The 21,855-nt window shown below is 45.3% G+C and overlaps 2 protein-coding genes across 8 annotated transcripts in view; one reads left to right on the top strand and one right to left on the bottom strand.

The window, feature by feature from the left end:
* Window positions 1–21,855, bottom strand: part of LOC117903627 (DNA topoisomerase 1) — a 126,209-nt gene that overhangs the window by 18,527 nt on the left and 85,827 nt on the right. The window lies entirely within an intron of this gene.
* Window positions 1–21,855, top strand: part of LOC117903624 (ras GTPase-activating protein raskol) — a 48,320-nt gene that overhangs the window by 12,818 nt on the left and 13,647 nt on the right. The window contains exons 3-5 of one of the 7 annotated variants that reach the window (XM_034815888.1): window positions 121–233; window positions 454–480; window positions 607–790. In XM_034815888.1, the coding sequence (XP_034671779.1) occupies window positions 121–233; window positions 454–480; window positions 607–790 (324 nt within the window). Of the gene's footprint in view, window positions 1–120; window positions 234–453; window positions 481–606; window positions 791–13,037; window positions 13,594–14,564; window positions 14,637–16,969; window positions 19,876–21,855 lie in introns of those variants that run through there. The other 6 variants (XM_034815889.1, XM_034815887.1, XM_034815884.1 and 3 more) reach the window with 6 other exon arrangements.

The following is a 21,855-nucleotide window of genomic DNA, read 5'->3' as shown; positions in this document are numbered from 1 at the left end:
AATTAAAAATCAAATATTTCAGGAAAATTACAAATGAAACTCTATTGAAAATTACTAAAAGATAACGAATAATTTCTCATATTTTAATGTGTTTAAAAACTGATGTTTTTCTTCTTGCAGAAACCGAAGGGGAGCTGACGCGGCTAATCAAAACATTGCCCTGGGGCCCGCTCTACTGTGTCCTGCAGCAGGATGACCAAAGCTTTACGGCCTACTGCAGCGAGGAGATATCGGTAAGTGCAGGCGGCAGAAACTAAACTCTAGAAATAAAAATGCAACACACATATAAAATATAAGCACATCCAGTCACAGCTGAAAGTAACCGTAAAGATATCACGAGAGTAAATCCATTATGTATCTGTATCTGTATCCATTCTTGTATCTATGTCTATCTAACTTACCCGCACACACACACACACGCTAACCAACCTACTGGATGCTACTAACTTGTAGATATTCCCGGCTACGCCCAAAAAGGAGGTGGGTATACAGTAGAACAATTAGTAGATCGAGAAATCAAATAAAAATCAATAAATAATCGAAGCATTTAAGACTCCATTCAAAGATCATTCACTAACTGTTTTCTCTCTCTCACACTGTGCTTAGCTGGGAGACGTCTGCTATGAGGATGCGCCACGAGTGCGCCTGGATCGCGTCCGACGTCCGGCAAAAGCTCTCTGGGATGGACCGCCCACTTTGGCCGAGGAGAACGAGGACTCGGACACATGTGCCGGCGGCATGAGTGGCATCAATGACATTGTGCTCAATACAACCCTCTACACAGATCTAGGTGAGTGTCTCTATGTGTCTGTTTGTCTTTCTGCGTGTGTGCATGTACTGGTCTACAGTTATGCAACATTTGGTGGCAAGTTGGCCAGCAGGCAGCAATGCATTAAGCCCCCCATTGAGTGGTGCTCATCGGTAATTGCAGTTACCGCCTATACCCTATAACTTATAACTCAAATGTTGGGGCATGTTGATATTTATACAGATGCTTGACTCATAAATCACAAATATCGATTCAAATTAAATATTCCTCTGCAAATTTTACACTATTTATTTAGCAAATTAAAACGTTTCCAAGTATTAAATCTCAATCTGAATCCCATATCCGTACACCATTTAAAATAATTTCAATTATATTAATATCTCCAAAAGTGTATCCATAGTTTCGGTTTGCGAAAAAATGAATTTATTTTTCGCTGTTTTGCTGTTGCCGTATTTATTTTGTTGTTTGGGTCCGTAATATACTCGTCGTATACTTTTCGATCATATCCGCGGCATGTGTCTGTCTGCTTGTGCACGTATGGTGTATGGTGTATGGTGGAAAAGCTATAGTCAGGAAATTTGTTTGTATCGCATCGGTCGCTGTCGTCACGCATGCCGGAGCATTAGGCACAATAGTTGCCCGTGCGGCGGGGATGTGTAGGGGTTGGCATGAGTGAGTTTTCTTCTTGTTAGGAGGGAAGATGGGGGTACGATTTGTGCTGTCCATCCAGGCAACACCAACGTCGAATGCAATATCGTTCGTTCTCTGCGCCATAACCTAACCTTCAGTGCTGTCTGTCGCTGTCGCTCACTCTCTCTCTCTCTCCGCCTCTCCACCGTTTGAGTTCTAGCTGTGTTTCACTTGTTCCAACGTTTCATCAATGGGCCGAACGTATAGAGAGCGCGAAAGAGCGCAGCTCTTACAGCGGAGCAGCTGACAATGCTGCTTAACTGTTTACTGCAGTCGAGGGAGAAACGACGGCATTGATTCAAAGAGAGAGAGCCAGAGCCAGAGAGAAAAAGAAGCTTTCAAACCAAGCAGCTGACAATGGTGCTTAAAGCTGGCTCTGTCACGCAAACTATTCCACCAATGCGCACTTTTGCCATTTGCATTTTTGGGGGGAGAAAGTGCTTGCACAAAAAGTGTATGACTTATAACTAACAAAAACGAAGGTCGGTGCTCTATTTGGATTATCGTTTGGCATAATTGAAAGGCGAAAGGTATATGTTTTTATTCCGCATTTATTAATAGATTATATATCACACCGCTTCATACATTGTGTGTACATACTTACATCTGTCTCTTGTCAGCAGACTTGATAATATTAGGGAAAGATAATCCCAGTCTTCTTTCTACCTTAAAACAAAATATTCATTCAACTTTCATGCTCCTATGCTATTAGCCGAATTTTAAACTTAATTAAATGTCTTAGAGTATTCTGAAATAACATTATCTACACTCGTAGTACTTCATTTACCGACGGTGTAAAACGTGTCGTGCAACAGCAGCATCAGAGAGAGCAGAGCAGAGCACAAATGCATTGAGAGAGTAAGAATGAGAGAGCGGCTTGGCATGCAGCAGTCGAATGAGAAACCAGCTGACGCCGCCGAAGTGACCTTTTGCTGCAGCAACGGCGCGTAGCGCATGTTTTTGCTTTACGCCTCGTTTCCGTTTCGTTTCGTTTCACGCCGTTCTCTCCCACTCTTTCACTCTTTTTCGCTCTCTCTGTGTGTGTCTCCAACCGCTCTCTGTTGCTGTTGCTGTCTTGTCTCATTGGCGTGCTCTCTGGCGTTCGTTTTGGGGTTTGTGGGGGTCTGGTCTGTCGCCTTCTTCGTCTACCGCCGCCTGGGCCGCCTGGGCCGCCATTCGACTTTAAGCTTCCGGCGCAGGCGGTTCGTACGGCACTCCGGTACGGTGGTACGTGTTCCCCCACTGGGCATTGTTGTGTTTTTGTTGCTACTGCTGCTTCACAGCTGAGTGATTCTCCCTCCCCCCGGAGAGGCGTCTCCTTTCATAGCCAATAGACTTTATTTTTTTTGGATGTGAATAATTTCGTGAATAACAGCGAATAATGAATAGTGTTTCCATCCGGCAGAACTACGTACAAATATGTATGTGCCATGTGTGCGTGTGTGTGTGTGTGTGTCTCATGTGCGTGTGATGCGAATTCAAAAATGTTCTAAAATTAAATGCAAACAAAAACAAATAACAAATACAAAAATACAAAACGAAAATCGCGCGCGCAACACAAACAGCCGCCAGAGACGCACCGAATATCGGAGAGAGCGAGAAAAGTCGCCCCGCAAAAACTACAAAGGCATTCGCGAGTGCAAGTGCCTTTCGCGAACCCCCCAAACCCCACCCCCTGACACAGCCTGACATGGCTCATCATCTGGCTATACATTTTTGCAAAAATCAAAAAAGCAAAAAGCACACCAGAATAGAGGAAGAACGACGAACGAAGAGCGAAGAACGTGAATGTGGAAGGCATATTTTCCACATTTCTTTGCACGCGGCCTAAAACGCCCCGAAACGCAGGGGCGCAGGGCGCGTTCTGTGAGCGATTTTTGGCCGCAAAACGCACAAAAAAGGAAATCGTTACTTTAGCCTTGAAGATATATGTATATTCATGCTATAGATATTCCTATCCATCTGTAGAACCTATGTGTTTCTATACCCCATTCTAGATAAAAGAGATATGCAATATAGCGATCAGAAGTCAAAACCTTTCCATCGTTTAACCGAAATCGCTGCCAAAAGGTCGGTGAGCAATGGTTTCTATTGGGAGTTTAGCTTTTCCCCAACCACACGGACCAATGATTCATCACAGGAACTTCCTTTCGTGCTTCCTTCCGAATTGCACATGATTGAAACCAATGGGCCTGGAGCCAGCATTTTTCGTTGATTATTTCCTGTTTCTTTTTGTTTTTTGGGTGAAACAAAGCCGCCAAAAAAGGCAAAGTGAAAGAGAGATGTAGGCAAAGACACAAACAACAAAAAAAACAGCAAAGAAAACAAAAGAAAAGAAAAGCAACAGAAATTTAAACTAAATTAGGGAAATGAGCGCTTGACACCGTTTTTTGGGGCTGTGTGTCGGAAAGAGTGGTGCTAGAAAGGCGGTCCAGAGGGAGGGGTGTTGCCCTGGGCCAAGGGGCAAGCACCGGAAAGTCACGTTGTGTTGTTGTTGTTGTCATTGTTGTAATTGTGTCTGCTGTTACTGTAAACCGTTTACGGCCATAATCGTATCCGGATTAGTTGCTGGCCGAGAATGAAATTGGGCACATGGACGTGGCTGCAAGTTGGACTGGGGAGGGGCCTGAGGTGGCTGCTTTTCCTGTTTGTTTTTTTTGGTGACAAGTGTCATTGCACATTGCATGGAACTGATTGATTCATGGGTTGCATACACTTGAAAGAAACGATGAAAAGGGTTGCATGTCGCGTGCAGGATACACTTTTTTTCTCTAATTTTTCTTGTTTTCTCTTGACATTTGATGCACTCCAAAAAAATAGTTTATTGATTTAACTTACAACATTTCAACCTGTTGGATAGTTTACAACTTTTTTCAAGATATCTTTCAGCTGTTTTTCTATTTTTTTGTTTGCAAACACCTGGGGCCGAGGCTGTGTCTTATGGCTGATAATAACAATAATTACAACCACAATTACAACAATAATGACAACCAACAACACACTTAGTGTTAACAATTTCCGTTTTGTTTAAATTGCAACGAAATGAAAAGAAAAGCAAAAAGTGCAGAAAGGAAAAGCCAAAGCCAAGTAAAATGAGCGTAAAACGGCGTACAAGCGTACGAGCGAAAAGAAACGATCCAACATTGCTGTGCCAATTGACACCAATTAAATAATTTGATGCACATGACCCACATTTTATTTATATGAGAGTATCTGTGTGTCTTCGTTTCTGCGTGTGTGCTTTGTGTTTGTGTGTGGATTATGCAGCAACAACTACAAACATCAAAAATAGTTGGTGAAAATTGCATCTAAAAATAGTTGAGGCTAAAACGCATTCGAGTTGCATTTGAATTCAATGTTGCGATCACTCGGTTCACTCTGCTCTTGTCTCTGTATCTGCCTCTGCCTCTACCTCGTTTTTCTTTCTTTTCTCTCTCTCTCTCTTCTAGAAATGAAATTCCTATTGACTTTGAGGTGTAGCTTAACCGCTCGTTAGCTTTGGTTTTTGTGTGCATACTCTACAGTTTACCCAGACCCCAAATGGGGTCTCTTTTTCAGGATAATTTTGAATTAAAACGTTTCGAGTCGCATGTACCCGTTCATTAATGGAACATTTGAGCGGCGCATTGGCAACGGCAGCTACCAGCGTTGATCAAATGAAACAGTGGAATGAAACACCATGAGTGTGGGGTGGCTAAGCCCTCAGCGTTTGAAGGAAAAGACTTTTCCATCTACCAAATTAAGTGTCTTTGAACCCTACGCCAAAGCCGTAGCAGCATTTCTCACTTTTACGTGGGATCCGATCCGATCTTTTGTCGATCTTAACTATTTTACAAACAAAATTTGCCATTTCCCTTTCGGTGTGTGTGGTGTGCGTTGTTTTCAAGTTTTTCTCTCGTTTTTATGTTCATTTTGTTGTCCACTTTTTTGCCCATATTTTCGTGTGGTTTTTGTGTGCGTCTGTTGCTGTTTTTTTTTGTTTTCATAGAGTTCATGGAAACGAAGCGAAACAATGCCTTCGCATTAAGTGCCACGGGAGTGCTGCTGCTGCTGCTGCTGCTGCTGCCGGCACATGTCACATTCGAGTAGAGATTTTTTGTTGCTGTGCCCAGCCCTCAAAAAGATCCATCTCTCATCTGCCTCTCATTGTTGCCTGTCGAGTGAAACTGCCAGACAATGCAATTGTTTCTCTCCTCTCCACTTTAAAGCCTCACTTTATTGTTCCACCCGCTGTCGCTGTCGCTACTGCTGCTGCTGCTGCCGCTGTCGTTAATTATATGCGCAAATGGCTAAAACCAAATTCAAATGCACTGCCACGGACGACGAGATCGAGGGAGCTTCGGCTGCAGTGACGTCGCCAATGCCCTGCCAATGACCCACCCTCAAGCCCCAGAGAAGATTTTTAGCTGTCTCTCGCTGTATCACAGCAGACAATTGTCTCCCTTGCTCTCTCTCTAAGATCATTTTATTTCATTCAAAATATCCATTGAAAATATAAGAAATATGCTGAAAAATATATCATAATTTTTTTCTCAGAGGAATTCCACAATAATTTCACTTCTTAAGGGAACTTTATTGCCAGCTGAAGGGCTAATTCAAGTATCATTGGAAAATATATAAATTGTTCTTCTTATTATTGCAGTAATATTGCCGATAAATACTCAAAAACTAAAGGGTGGATTCCTGGGTGTCTCAGTGTCTGGTAGGGATTTTGGTCTCCCTTGCGGAAAGAGCAATAAATGATTGAAAACGGATCTGAATCTTTTGTGGGGTTTTTTGGTTGCTGTTTGCTGTTTGCTTTTGGCGTTGGCTTTGCATTTCCGTTACTTTGAAGTCGTCGCTTTTCGTTGGATGCTGGAAAATTGAATAATGTGAGGGGCACGAACAACTACAGCGGCAACAATTAGCAGCGCCACTCGGCTAGTAATTCATATGTCATAAATCCATCTGTCAGTCAGTCAACGGCCAGAGCGCCAGAGCATTTGCGTATCTCTGTCTCTGCCTCTGCATCTGTATCTGCCACTTGTCTGGCAGCCTGCTTGCCACACCAATTCGTACGCGATGTCGTCATCGTCATATACTACTTATAAGTATCTTGTATATTGTAGCTTAACAATCATCATCATCATCATCTTTTTTGTGTCGTTTCTGTGGCCTGGGACACGCCCCACCCGCGATCTGTATGGGATATGGGATATGCCGTTTGGTATATGGATATGGTGGCAATTGATGATGATGTGGTGTGGTGATGGCGGCTATTGCTCCAGCTAAACATCAAATTAAGTCGATTGTACAACACCCAGACATCACTTGAGTGTCGTGGAACGGAGCAGAGTGGAGTGGAGCAGACCCTAATCGCGCTGTCTGTGGTCTCCAGATGATTGGCGATGATACCAGCTGCTGCTGGATCCATGCTAGACTAGAACACTTCAAGGTTTCAGCATCAGGCCGAGAAACTTAGAAGAAGAAGGCTGCTTCCGCCATAACTTTAAGCCAGGAATTGGTTACCAAAAAATATATAAAAGTCTTGCCATGGAGTACAATTTATGGCGATCCTTTCCGTGCAAGGGAAACACTTTCTCTGTGTCCTCCGCAGATCCATTAAGAGCTCTGGCAACCCAAAGGCAAACTCCAAGCGTATTTTGCTGATGTTTCCACTCTGGGTGCAAACAGTCTCTAAAATAGTACACCAAAAATCAATTTGTTTATACGAGTGTATTTGTTGGTTCCGCATTTGGGATTCTCGATTGGATTTGCTTGATTTGTTTACACGCGATGCTCGAGAGAATTTGTTTATTTCGCACCTTGAGATGCGTTTGAAATCATTTCCAAAAATACTACGCCAAAAACACAACCAAAAATTTTCCCCAGCTCTCGACGACGAACCCAGCACCGCCCCGCCCCGCCCCGCTCCCTCCCTCAGCGCTTTCTGGGATAAATTTAGCAAAAATTGAGGAGGAAAATAATCGCATAAACAAAAGCAAAAGCAAAAGCAACAACAAGTTCACACAGTTCTGCCATGAAACAAAAAAAGAAAATCAGAAAAATGCTTTGCTACCAGTATGAGGCCTCCTCTGCTCTTCCCCTCTCCCCCCTTAGAGTGCGCTGGAAAAAAAAAACCATTAAAACAGTTAAAATTGCTTTATGTATTTCAACATTATGGCCAGCAGACAGACAGACAGACAATGTTGTGCCCCGTTGGGGCGCTACTTAGAGATACAACAGACAGACCGACAGACAGACAGACAGAGAGAGAGAGAGAGAGAGAGAGGCAATGAGGCCGGGGCCTGGGCATGGGCTCCTCTTTTTTGCCCAGCAAATAATTTACATAATATGCAACACATGTTGACACGAATAACAAGCGGCAAAAGAGAGCCCAGAAGAGGTGGACTGCGGCTGGGGCTGGGGCTGGGGCAGGGCTAGCTGGCCTAACATCAGTAGTTCCAGTCGTCTCCCCCAGTTTTGTCGTGTGAAAACTGCTTTGGCTTCCCTTCCAGTCTTACCCCATGCTCCACTCCTCTTCCCTCCACCCCCCAAAAACAGAGTCGCATGCAGATGATGATCGCTGCTCTGATGACGACGACTTCTAACGGGAAATAAGTTCCAGTCATCAGGGAAATGGGCAATAGATGGGGTCCCAGGGGACCAAAGAATCAACAGATGATGTGTTGCCACCGGCTCTGATTCGTAAGCTTCAAGCGTGCTCTTTCGATGTAATTTGAAAATAGTTCTCAGAGTGCTAAGATAACTTCACTTATCAGGAGTTAAATATATTTCCTCGTCTCAACTTTAACCCGAATTCAACACATTCGAGACCCAGAGTGTGCTACAAATTTTGATACACGATCGCCAAATTCTTTGTTCTCAAATCATGGCGCAAATTCCTATTTTCTGGATGGACTCAGCGTAGTTAAATGTTTGGGCTTGCTATCATCTTTTTTAATTTCCCGTATCTGAGACTCTGAGAATAATAATTGTACAATAATCTATTACAAAATACGAAGAATTCCTGAGAACATTCCTAATTGGAACGAAATCTTTTGTGCCTGAAAGACAGCAATAAAAGGATATAATTTTCCACGCTTATCCTCAAAAAATGGGCTGAGATCTTCCACCGCATTGATGTGCAGTGAGAAACCGCGAATCTCCGATGAAAATTGGAAATTGTTGAAACGTGAACATGCCCGTTGTTCCCAAATGACAACCGGACAGAGAGAGAGAGAGAGAGAGAGAGAAGCCAGCGCAATTTCACTTTTTTTGTTGTACTTAGTTGTTGCTGTTGTTTGTTAATTTAATTTGACTCTGAGGCCAATGAACCCCTCCCTCTGTCTGTAGCCTTCTGCCCCTCGTCGCTGGAGCTCGCTTTGATCTGCTCTCCACGTAATGGATAGTACTTAAAGTGGGGTTCTGTTGCTGCTTTTGTTTCATTTGCAATCATCATTCGAATTGTTCTGAATGAATCACCAAAACAAGAGGCAAACAAAAGAGCCTCCTACCACCCGCCCCAACGAATGCCCCATTCACCTTATGAGGCAGCAAAGCTACAGAACTGAGAGACAGCCAGACACAATGGAGTGTACTATAACTTTGGCAATGCATTTGACGACGACAGATCAATGGGGGTGAAAGCTCATCCCCAGAATGATGGAACAATTCAAACTTCAGGCAAAACTCTATTAGAAAGAGAATTAATAATTGTTATCGCTCGAATTTAGAGAGTATCCTTTCGCTTATGCGACATTTGTGCAGCGAATTCGTGCTCCGAATGTGATGAATTGCCATTCGCCAATGTCCATCCCCTTTTCCTTTGCCCAAAAGCAAGGCCTTTGCAGGTCTGCCTTCAATCGCATCTTTCGGATTGGCTTGATATTCCAGCCAGCTCACAGACGAATCGAATCGTCTAGCCTCGAGGGTATTTCGACTTCGGGGCGTCACCAAAAGTTTTGGTTTTCTTTTTTGCATTGCTTTTATTTGTCAGGTTGTGATTCTTTTGCGTACCGCGCACCACACGTTTCTCACTTTTTCCATTGCTCTATGTGTCTCTCCTTCTCTCTCATTTATCATTCTCCAGTGCGTGTTCTTCTCTCTGTGTGTGTGTGCCGCAATTATCGCCGCAATCATCGTGGTCCATTTTGATCTCCACTCCTCATCACTAACGTCAATTACGCCGCCTCGTCTTCAATTCGCCCCGTTCCCTGTTCGCCGCGTACCCTTGCTCGACCCATTCTCCACGTTCCATGCTCGCCCCCGTTAGCCACCGTTCCCTGCTGGCTCCCATGGACATGCACAAACGTGTCGTCGAAGCAGCAGAAAGTGACGGAGAGAGATAGGAATAGGAATAGAAAAAATTAAAGGAAGGAAGATAAAGATGAGGGAGATGCCATAATAGAAATCTAAGATCTGTTGTTGCTGTGGCTGTTGCTGTTGTTGTTATTGTATTATTTGATCTTGCAACTGTTTTGTGCGGCAGCCCCAAAGCCAACGACCTGCGGGGCCACTGTCCAGCAATACAGCAGACCCCCAGCTGTACCCCGTGTGGACCAACCATCCTCTGATGAATCCGATGGATCCGCCGCTTGCATAACGATAAACGAACGCCTCTGTTGCGCTCTGCTGGCGATGGATGATCTCTCTCCTCGGCCTCCCGCTCTGTTGTTCTGTTGTTCCAAATGTGACAATACAAAACAATACAATAGATGGGCTGGGGCATGGCGCTTTTTCCCACGTACCCACAGACCAACACCAGCAACAAAAAAAGTGCCTATTATAAAGCGATACTCATTATAATATGGTACACCCCTTACACCCGCAAAACACCCGTACTCTGGTATTAGCCATAAACACAGCGAGCATTACGAGCCGCCCCCCAACTCATCATCAACTCCTCTCAGAATAATAATAATAATAACAATAATAATCTGCCAGCTCGCAAATGAGACTCATTCGGTGGCATTCCCATGGATGTACCAGACATAAATCTACAGATTCATGACGATCTTGACCTCTTGGGATATGAAACAAAATTTGGAATTTTTGTGTACTAAAGCCTTGATTGAAATCCTTCAAACACTTCCTTTTAAAGGGTGATCCTTTCACAGGGTAAAGCATTTTGCCGAAGCATTTGTCAATGGCTGCAATTGTTGCCAAGATGTCATTGAGCGCTGCCATAAATCTTCCATCTTTACGTACGCCGCAGACAACAGACTGAAGCTTGGTGCCATTTGCTGCCCCACCTTCAGGTGCAACCCCGTCAGAGTCCACAAAGCAACAACTGGCGCATAACCCATACATATGTACATACATTACATATATAATCAAAAATAGTCTGGGCAAAGTCTATGCCTGTCTGTCGTCATCGTCATCGATGCCCCTCGACGACGTGCAAAAATGCATCTCCTGCCAAATTATTCATTATGCGGGACGCCCTCGAACGCCAACGCCTTTTGTTGTTCCGCTGCTGATGCATTAATCAGCAGAAAGAAAGACAAGACACAGACAACGGCAACACACAAAAAAAGAGTTTCCTGAAGAGAGCTTTTCAGCAATGAAGCGCACTGCAGCCTGCCGCCTTTATATGGAGTCGCATCCGCTGCAGCAGTTGCCGCTTTGTTCTCACTGCCCATTGGAGCTGTAGAATTTTTTCCCATATAAAAAGCACACAGAGACGACCAAGTAGCCATCAAGCTGTTGCTGCACTTCGACTAGGGAATACCCTACCCAATGAATTTTACCAACAATAGAAAAGGGATTAGAAAATCCTTTTGATCTAGAAATCTCTGAGAGATGCTGAAAAATAAATGCACAAAAATGAAGTACTTTTTGGAAAACCTTTTGGGAATCACTTATGCATTTTTTGTGTGTCGCTGAAGCATCTCACTGTCAGAAGAGAGCCATCGATGGAGAACCTTTTTTGGGTTCAAAGAGTAACTCTCTCTTTCTTCCAGCATTCTCTATCGTACGATATCGAATTCTGGCCATTGGCTTGCACTTCCGCTACGCTCCGTTGTGCGGCAGGGAGTGGAGTTTCGTCCCGTTCCGTTCCCTTCCGTTCCTGTCCTGCTCTTTTTTTTTGTATGTGCCTTTTACAGGTGCCGACCGTAGGCGTTGTGGTTGACTGATTTGAAGCCGCAGAGAAGCAGAGAGAGAGAGAGAGAGAGCGTAAAGCAGGGCCAAAGGTAGAGAATAGAGATAGCGACAGCGACAGTGTGGGACACATTAAATCGAGAGAACAGCTGCTACTTTTGCTTCCACTTTTTCTGCTGCTGCTGCTGCTGCTGCTGTTGGAGCGAAGAGAAAGTAAAAAATAAAATAAGAAATGTTTAAGCAAAGTCAAGCGGCGAAATTAATGTTCATCAGCAACGTAGCACGCAGCACGCAGCAGTGCCACACAGTGCGGCAGTGTGGCAAAGACGTTAGTTGGATGGTGTGACTGTGACCAGTTTTCTTTTCCACACGCAGCACAAACAGCAGCAGCAGCAGCAGCAGCGGCAGCAGATAAAAAATGTACAAGAAAAAATACACGCACGCACGCAAGAGGAAAATCCAGTTATAGCAAAAAAGTAACCACAAAAATACGAATACGAGGCCTAGAATTCAGCAAACCCCATTTTCATCGAGCTGTGGGATTGGCTCTGGGGGATTGGGGTTTGGTTTGGTTTGGTTTGGGTTGGGAAAATGCAAAAATGAAACGAGAGAAAGTATTCAAAACCAATTGGCGCGTGGAAGAGTGCGCTGGAACCCAATAAATCTTTCCTGTTCTCTGTGCACATTGTAAATATTGTAAAAATGAAGTTTTCTCTCTTGGCGGAGTCTCACTGGGGGAGAGGGAAGCCAATTAAGAGCTGAGCATTTACCGAATGTCTCTCCATTGAATGATCTCATGCGTGAGTGAGTGAGTGAGTGGGTGGGTGCATTGGTGTTCCATTCCGCACCATTCCTCCATGTGCACGCATAAACAACGGATCCCATTCCGTTTCGCATTGGCACATTACACCAAAAGGCAACGAGCATGAAATTGAATAAGTTAAAAGGAACATTTAAGCCACGAAAGAGAGTGTAAAACATGGAAAGGAATTGGTAGAAATTGGTTGAACAAAAAATGCGCAGTGCGCAGTGCGCAGTCGCGCGTGCCTGCAAAGAACCCATTTGGTTAAACAATTAGTTGAAAAATATCCAGAGTCACAAAATACAAGAGAATCAGCCCCCAAAAAGTGGGATTAAAGACAGCCACTGGCTCACTGCGTTGCTTGTTGTGTGCCCCTTATTATTTTTGTTTGAGAGGGCCAACTCCAACACGCCATGACCATAAATCTTAATTGCCGACGCGGGCAAGCGAAACAACCGCGAAAAACAGAAGTCCGTCTCAGAGCCAGACCCGTCTCATTCGGTGGCGCCTCTCGTTAGTGTTGCGCGTGTGTTCTTTACCCAACTTGTGCCCTAACTAACTGTGTCATTCGTAGGGCACATCCTTACCACAATAACATGTCAAAGCTAAGGAAATAAACCAAAAAATAAGCAAAAACCAAAAATAGAACAACAAAAAACACCCTTAAAACTGAAAAAAACACCAAAATCAAACCAAAAACAATCCACAAAAAATACTACAAAGAAACTAAGGAATTACCACAAGCAAATACCAAAATAAATACCAAAATCAAGGATGAACTGCGGTGCTCTGCGCACAGTCAACGATGGAGGAGGAGGAGGAGGCGGAGGAGTGGTGCATATGCAACAACAACAAACGACAAAAATGAACTCTATGCCACGCAACACCGGGCCACTGCAGCAGTTGCAGCTGCAGCTGCAGCAGCAGCAACATCAGACCCAATCCCAATCCCAATCCCAGTGCCACCGGGCGGTGGCAATCGAGCAACAGCCGCCAGCGGCGGCGGGTGCACTCCGACGCAGCACAATACCGAGGGGCCGTGGCCTGGCCTCCTGTTTGCGCGGCGAACGGGACGATGCACCCACACCGCCCATCCATGAGGTGCACTGTGATCTGCAGCAGCTGCAGATGTTGCAACAGCAGGAGCAGCATCAGCATCAGCAGCATCAACTGCAGCAGCTGCAGGATCGCTGCTCCGTGCCAGCCAACACAACGGCTAGTGGCACTTTGGAGCCTGCTACGGGCAGGAGTAAGTATATTCCATCTCCCCATTTCCCATATCTGCATCTCCCTGAGAGTCATCATCCCTACCCAGTCATCATGCTTTTGTGCCTCACATGTCGACGGATGCAATGTGCGTGAGTGTGACATCATCGAGAATCATTGGAGTCGCAGTCAGTACCCGCTTTGAAGCACAACGATGACCAGTGTAGTGTTGATAATGCCACAAATAATCGGAAATCATGGGAATTTCGAGAGAGCCAGAGGCACCAGACTACTCCTGGGTCATCCATCCATCCATCCATCTCCCACGAACAATTGCTTAATTTATGAGTTTGCTCCACATTGTTCCGTATCTTGTATCTGCTCGTTGGGTATCTGGGGCTATGTATCGCCTTTACGCTGCGTTTGCACATTTTACAGTCAACCCATAGACAGCCAGAGCCACATCCACAGTCAACCCGTCCAGTTCCATTGCTCTGAGAGCAGCACACACAAGTCTATCTGCCTGTGCCTCTCTCTGCCTTTCTCCCCCTTTTGCTGTACGAGTATTCATATTTTGCATTAATTGAAATGAATTCATAACAACAGGCGACAGCAACACTTGAAAGGTCGGAGGGAGAGCTATGTAAATGGGTCGTCAAGTCGACTCGAGTCTTGTCTTTAAAGATACGAGATACGAGAGTACGAGCACAAAACACAACTAAAGCTTCCTCGAAACTTCGAATGTCAAATGTCACAAGATCGAATAGGAATACAAATTTACATTTAGTTTCTGTTATTGTTATTTGAAACAAATGTATCCGTTCGCTTATGAGAAATTTATACTGCGAAAAAAACTACTGCTGAAAATATGAACAAACCAAGGGAAAATATTACGTTCATTAGTTTAAATATTTGTTCGCAATACAGTAATTATTCATTATACATTTCGCATTAATTAGCATTAAAAATTTGCATTTAGAACTAATCCATTTGAATTTTCTTTTCTACTTGCAGGTGAGTACAAATCGAAGACACTGCCGCGCATACATTTCGATACGGCGCTAAATGATACATCCCTCAATGAAGGTAACAACAGAATCGATTCTATACCTTAATCAGGGGATCAAGGGGATTCCATTTGGGTTATGGGACGGGACGGGACGGGACCATCCCATGTAGTTCTCTATCCCCCTCAATGGGGTGACATTGTTTTGCTTGCTGACATTTCCATGTGGCGCTAAAAAAACCCATTCTCAGAGACCTAGAAACCCACTAATGCGTCAGACGACTCGCGCTCGGCGGCTCTCTCTCTGGGGTTCTGGGGCGTTTATTTTTTATTTTTTGTCAGCTCAGCGTAATGCGATCGTTCAAGAGCAGAGGAAGGCAGGGGAGCCACAGCAGCGGATTATCTGCGGGTGTGAATTACGGGAGGAACTATCTCTGGCATTCGCTGAGCAAACAATTGTCTGTCTGGGAAGCTATTGACATAGAAATTTCGGTAAAAGATACAATGATACCAGACCAGATACATGGTGTATCGATTTCAGTTCAGTTACTGGCTTTACATTATAATTGAATGTGGGAAATTCTCAACTGTGATAATAAATATGATCGATGGAATAATTATGAAATAATTGCACTTCCACAAACGATCAAATAAGTTCCGTGGATCACAAAAATAAATTCCACCAGCAGATATAACCCATATAAAAGAAAATATCTTATCTCCATGCATGAAATGTCTTCGATCGTCAATTCTACATTATTTCTACATGCATTATACACCGCCAACCTAAAAGTATGCAACGGTTTTCAAACGCTTCTTGATTAGTTGTCCGCTTGGCCGCAAATAGCCTGGGGCGCCAGTCACCATAAAAAAAAAACCGTTGAAATAGTGTAGAAATGATTGGGAAGGGGAAAGAAGGTAGACCCTTCCTGTCCGGAAGGGTAACAAAGGGAGCGCAAACAGAAAGAATGCTTTTGAGAAATTCATGTGAGAAATATCCGTACGTACGTATGTATGTATATATGTATGCATGTATGTGCGCGTGTATGTCTTATGTAACGATCACCTGGGATATAGGGTTGAAAACTCTTTCTCCGCCCCCAAACCCACTGCCGGCATGTGCGACATAACAGTTCATTGTGCCCTAGGCTAATGCTTACTAAAATGGAACTGCCGAGTCGATGCCGGTGCTCATAAACAAGTCGCGCAGTTCCGTTCCGTTAAGGTAATGCCTATAGGTAAACAATGGTAAAGGAGCGGAGGCGAACGTGTCGCATAAAACCCCCTAGTCACGCACTTCCGCAACGCAGAGAGGCATGTCCACTGCTTCAAGCGGGGGTGGAAAGAGGAGAATTGTATGCCTAGCGGTAGAAAGAGGAAAGAGGAATGGCACGATAATAAAGGTAGAGTAGAGCGTTGTGTTACAAAGGGTGGGGTGGGGTGGAGACTGGAGAACGGCACTCTCTAATTTGCTTATATTATGCGTTGCCGGGCTAAGTAGTGGGACAAATATACATATATGTACATATAAATATATGTATGTACAAACATGTACCTACCGACACACACACACACAGCACACAGACAAACCTGTTCTCTCTCAATTAGATCAATTACGAGGCACATTGCCACTCACGCCCTTATGTTGCTTTTTGGTGGCTTTCCATTCCTTTTCTTGTACACTTTGTGCGCTACCCCCCACTGCCATAAGCAGGGCATATTGATTTGGTTCATCGATCGCTCATAACCAAATGAGATTTACCCTTTGCTTTGATACGGGATGGGCGGGAGTGAATATTTCCCCCAGCGATCGCTATTGCCTGCATATGCATAGCACATATGAACATACATATGTATTTTTTACAATATACGTATGTACATATGTATATCTGCCAATAGTTTATACACGAATGTTATTCGAACATACTTCGTAGCGCACTGACAAGTCCATGTGGCTCGCTTTTTTCGTACTCTCTCTGGCACACAAACTCCTTGCTCTCTTGATGATCTTGCTCTCTCCCTCTTTCTCTTTTTGTCTCGTTTTCGCAAGGTAAAATTTTATTAGGTAGGGAACTCACCCGATTAACCCATTGTCGACCAGTGGGTGTTGAGGTACACTGGCCGAAACTGATGAAACTTTAAGAATTCTAGCATTGTTCAGGTGAAAAATTTCGTGGAAAATTTGTGTAAAGGGAAACGGAAAAATGTATTTACAAGATGAATTCGCAAACAGTATGATTTTCCGCTGCTTAACTTTAGTTTCTCATCACCTGTTTAAATAGAGGGGGGATTAGTGGGTTAAGTTCGAAACGCAGAAATGAGCTCTCTAGTTTGAAAAATAGATTCATGGTACATGTATTTATACCAGCGCGCGCAAATTACCGTTTACTTCGGCCGCTCTGTTTTGTTGCTCGTTTGCGTTGAGGCCGTTGTTGATACCTCTGTTTTTTATACCCTTGAAATACGATAATTCTAAAATTATCCCAGGCGCTTGCAAAACATTGGAATAGCCGCGGTTGGAGCGCGCGCACGCGTATTACTGTTGTTTTTTTTTTTGTTTGTTGCGTTGTACGGGTTGCTTTTTTTTTGTTGTTAAGTGGTTTTAACAATTGTTGTGTTTTTGTTGGCGTATTTGTTGCGCCTGCCTGTTTGGTTTATGGACATCCGACACTTCTGGGACGTTCTTTTAATACATTTTAATGTGAAAAAAATGTGTTGATGCAGCAGCATCTGTTGTGCCCGCGACTGTGTCCTGTGCATGTGTGTGTTGTTTGTGTATGCTGGCATTCCAGGGCAGTGTCTGTGTGAGTGTGTTTTACACTGAAGCACTGCTTTTTCGAGGTGCTGCAACTAAAAACCAAATCAAAAGTTAACCCAAGCGACGATGTGATGCGCGACAGTGATAAACGACACAAAACAAAAGCAGCAAGAGAGCGAAACAGCAACAGCAACGACTATTGCAACCACAAAACAGAGATATCAAAGAAGAGAAAGAAATAAGAAAAAAAAGCGTTGGCTGCAAACGCGGAAATGCACTTGAGCGCATAATTTTTATAAACCAAGCGACAAAACAACACCAACCAACAAACAAAAACAAAAGAAGCAGAATAAGAAGAAGAAGCAGCAACAGAGCAAGAAATTGCTTGTCAGCAAATTGCAGACGAAAAAGGAGAAGAAGAGAAGATACCTGCACATCAACGAACGGACGCTCTGCTCCCTCTCTTCTTTCTTTCTGTCTCCTTTTTGTGCGCGTGTGTGTGAGTGTTGTATGTGCGTGTGTGTGTGTGAGCAATGATCAGCGAGGCGCCTGTGCACAGCAGCAGCAGCAGCAGAGACCATTGAAAACAACGGGCGCACACACCAAAATGTTTCAGGCGGCCACCGCCAGTGACGCTAGCATTACAACAACAACAAACACAGAACAAAGAAGCGACGCCGCAAACGTAACAGTAACAGCAACAGCAACGCCAGAGGAAAAAACGCAACGCCGTCGTTCCACGTTCTATGTCCCATTAGTGATCGAAGACGAAGAAGAGGACAAAGCGGAGGAGGATAAACAGAAGCAAAAGGAGAAGGAATCCTCGCCCTACGGTGGCAGCAGCTGCAGCAGCAGTTCCAGCCTGAGTAGCAGCAGCAATAACAACAACAACAACACACCCGAACATACCACACATCCCCCCCAAAAACAGTCCTCTTCATCGAAAGGCTTTGGGTTGAGGAAGTCGGGCTCCGTTAAGAGCGGAGTGGCCAAGGTGAGTGCGCTCTTTGAGCGCAGCAGCCACAGAAGTGGTAGCCAGAGCGGAGGGAAGGTCAACAAAATGTCACCGCCGTGCGGCTTCAACTGGAGCATCAGCGGCAGTGAGAATGCCGCCCAGTATTCCGACTCGGACGAGGATGAGGAGAATTCGGTGGAGGCGATGCATCGCGAACAGTTGCTCAAATCGCTGCCATCGGCCGCGGCATCTTCCACGGCCTCACCTTCGAAACTGAAGCGATATGGGATCGTGTTGAACGTGATCAGCCTCAATGGCAGCAGTGACTGCGATTCGGAAGGAGGTGCTCCCGGGGGGTGCACTCAAACTGCCGCTGCCGCCGCCGCCACCGCCACTCTCAGAAGTCACTCTAATGAGGATCAGGACATTGCGATGGCAAATCCGACACCGCCCAAGCAGCAGGCTCTCTCCCTGTCCCCAGCGCATTCGCGTCAATCGTCGTCCGGCGTATCATCAGTAAACCAAGGGGTTGCTGGTGGTGACGACGACGATGACTCAGAGATAAGTCGCATGCAGACGAACACCTCAACGCCCATCAAGCTGATGAAGTCGCGATCGCGCACGAACATACTCGCCGTACCGCTGCCCACTGTGGAGAGAGGGCTCGCAACAGCAACATCAACGGCAACGGGAACAGCAGCTGCGAGTGCGAGTGCGACTGCGTCATCACCTTGCGGCAGCAGTAATTCCACGACAACGACAACCACAACGCTGATTACGCTCCGAGCCAAATCGAAGACCCTACCCCAGAACCTATCCCCGTCAGTAGCACTCCGCGAGGCATCCGCTCTACACCAGTCGCCGTATCCGCATCCACACTCGCAGCAGCACAACCTGCCCAAACAGCGGCAACTGTTCGGTGGGAGTACGGCCAGCCATTTGCCAGAGCAAAGTGGTGGTTCCTCCTCGCCCTACAAGCTTCAGGGCAGCTCGTCGGCCACATCGATAATCACGCACAGTTTCCCCCCGAAGAACCTCTTTCTGCTCAAGTCGACGCCCAAGCTGACGGCCGCGGATGCAACTGCCGGTGGCACGTGTCCACCGCCGGTGCACACATCAGCGATCTGCTCGCCGCCCAAGAAATCGCTCAGCTTCATTCGACGCGCCCACTCCACGAAGGTGTCGCGCAGCAATTCCCTGCTAAAGACCATCGGTGGCGGAGTGGGATCGGGACTGGCAGGCGGAGAAGGGACGTCTGCCCACCAAAGTAGTCTGTTGATGATGCACTCGAGCAGTCAGTATTCGCAGCAGCTGTCGGCGTCGTCCAGCTGTGCTGGCGACAGTGGCATCGGCACCGGCAGCTGGGGCAAGCACTTTTATCTGCCCTACGATGTCTGCCCCCTGGGTCTAGACGAGCTGAACAGCTACTTTCAAACGGATCACTGCGAGGAGCTCATCTGTGAGCGTTTCAAGATCAAGGATCTGGTGATGCATGCCACAGCCTCCTCGGCCACCGAAGCCGGCGTAGGATGCAACACAACAACAGCAACAGTGGATGAGGAGGATACGACAGTGACAGCGGACGATGATGCGGGACATCATTCTGGTAGGTCTTTAAAGGAAAAGTTTCAACAACTTTGCCTCAGTCTTCACGTCTTTCTTCGTTCTTTTTAGTTTTGTTTTTACTTACGTTAGTTCGTCATTCCTTTGTTTTGTGTGTGTGTGTGTGTGTGTTTCCTGTTACAATCGATCAAACAAAAAGAAAAGGGAAAGAACAACCCCCAAACATAGGGTTCGGAAACGATCCGTTCCATTCCCCGCGCGTTTCCCCCCCAATTTCATATCGTTACGATCGATTTTGCATTATATTTACGCTCTGCTGGTGTTGTTGCCTAGAGAGTGTGAGTGAGAAGGGGGAGACGACACACACGTACATACGTAAGCATGTATGGTCACGATAAGATAAGATGGCACCTAGCACACACACACCCCACACCCCACACCCTGAGAATTCCAATACCCGTACCCCATTCAACCATTCCATTATCCCGCTCTTAATATTAAGCCTTCCTGTTTCGTGCGTTCCTTTTTGCGACGTTCTGCAAACGTCTACCATCAGACATCATCATAATCATCATCATTCCAGCAGCAGAAAAAGCAGAAGCATCGAAAGGGGAGGGAGGTGTGTCGAATTGGTGCTGTTCTCCTCCCTCAAAAGACGTTCCATTCCGCTTACATTCTACTTTTCGTTCTCCGTCTTCTTCTTTTGCGTTGCGTAGCCCAATTGTTTACCTCAATTGTAGCTCAATTTGGTTGGCCATGGGACGAAACACAAGCAGAAGCAGAAGAAGTAGCAGCAGTCAAGCGTTGCGTCGCACAATGGGACTCAACTGAAAACTGAAATGAAATAGAACTCAACTCAACTAAACTGAATTGAACCGAAAATGATAGGAAAGTGTACCGGACTGCTGTCCGCCCCTGTACCTCTGTCTCTGTCTGTTTGTCGGCTGTCGGGCATCCTCTTGCATTCTGATTTTGTATTCCAGGAATGGACGCAGCAGTTTTCTACTTTACTACTTGAAATGTGTATTGTGAATTGGAATCAGTTTGCCATACATAAACACATCTGGGAGTACTTGGAAGCGCCCCAAGTGAGCTGCATTTCAAATGAGAGACAGACAGACAGAGAGAACCAGAGGGACCAGCCATCGATTGATACCGTTAAAATTGTCACTTGATTGCTATGAACAAAATTTGCATTGCAATTTGCAGCTAATTTTGGTTCATTAAAGTTGTGCCTCTGTGTGTGTGTATGTGCGTGTGTGTTGTACTGTGTCGTTTCTTCAGACTGCTTTGCTCTTACACTCTCCATTCAATCCATTCCCCTCCTCCTTGGTTCCGCTCGCTCTCTTTGGCTACAATTTCAATTTTGTGGCTTTGTTGCTGTTTTTGATTATGATTCACATGCACACACTCGTACACACACATCTAAACACCCGCACAAGAAACCAGTTTTGAGCAGCAGCAGCAGCGAGAGCAGTGAACGAGAAGATAGAGAGAGAGAGAGAGGGAGCGGGCAAACAAATGTGATCGTTTGTGCGGGAATGGAAAAGAGAGCGAAATGAATGCTAAACAAACGAGCGGCTTTATTTTAAAAACTAAAATTGTTGCTGCCATCTGTGTGTTTTTGTTTTTCTGCAAGGTATGTTCTGTAAGAAGGTTAGGCAGTGGGCGATGGAAACATCTTCATTCGGCGCACTAGTGTCGATTGCCTTACCCATTAATGGCAGAAGCATGCATGTAAAAGCATATCCCTCTCTTTCTCTCACTCTCTATCTTGCTCTTTGATGCACTGCTGGCGGAGCTGGAAGAGTGTGCGGTATGAGGGAATGGAAGGTGAAGGGGTGGGGCGTGTGACGGGGTCAGCTGCAGTTGCAGTTGCATTTTTATTTGTAATTTGATAAGACGAAAAACGCTTTTGTAACGACATTCACCCAAAGGAGGTTGAGTTTGTTGTTTTTTTCTTTGTCGATAAAGCTGTCGTCAGACACACACACGGACACACAAGAAATAGAAGAGAAGCACA

This window comes from Drosophila subobscura, chromosome A (assembly GCF_008121235.1).
Source record: "Drosophila subobscura isolate 14011-0131.10 chromosome A, UCBerk_Dsub_1.0, whole genome shotgun sequence".
Taxonomy (NCBI): domain Eukaryota; kingdom Metazoa; phylum Arthropoda; class Insecta; order Diptera; family Drosophilidae; genus Drosophila; species Drosophila subobscura.
Note: the sequence above shows the minus strand (reverse complement) of the source record. Positions and strands in the feature narration are given on the sequence as shown.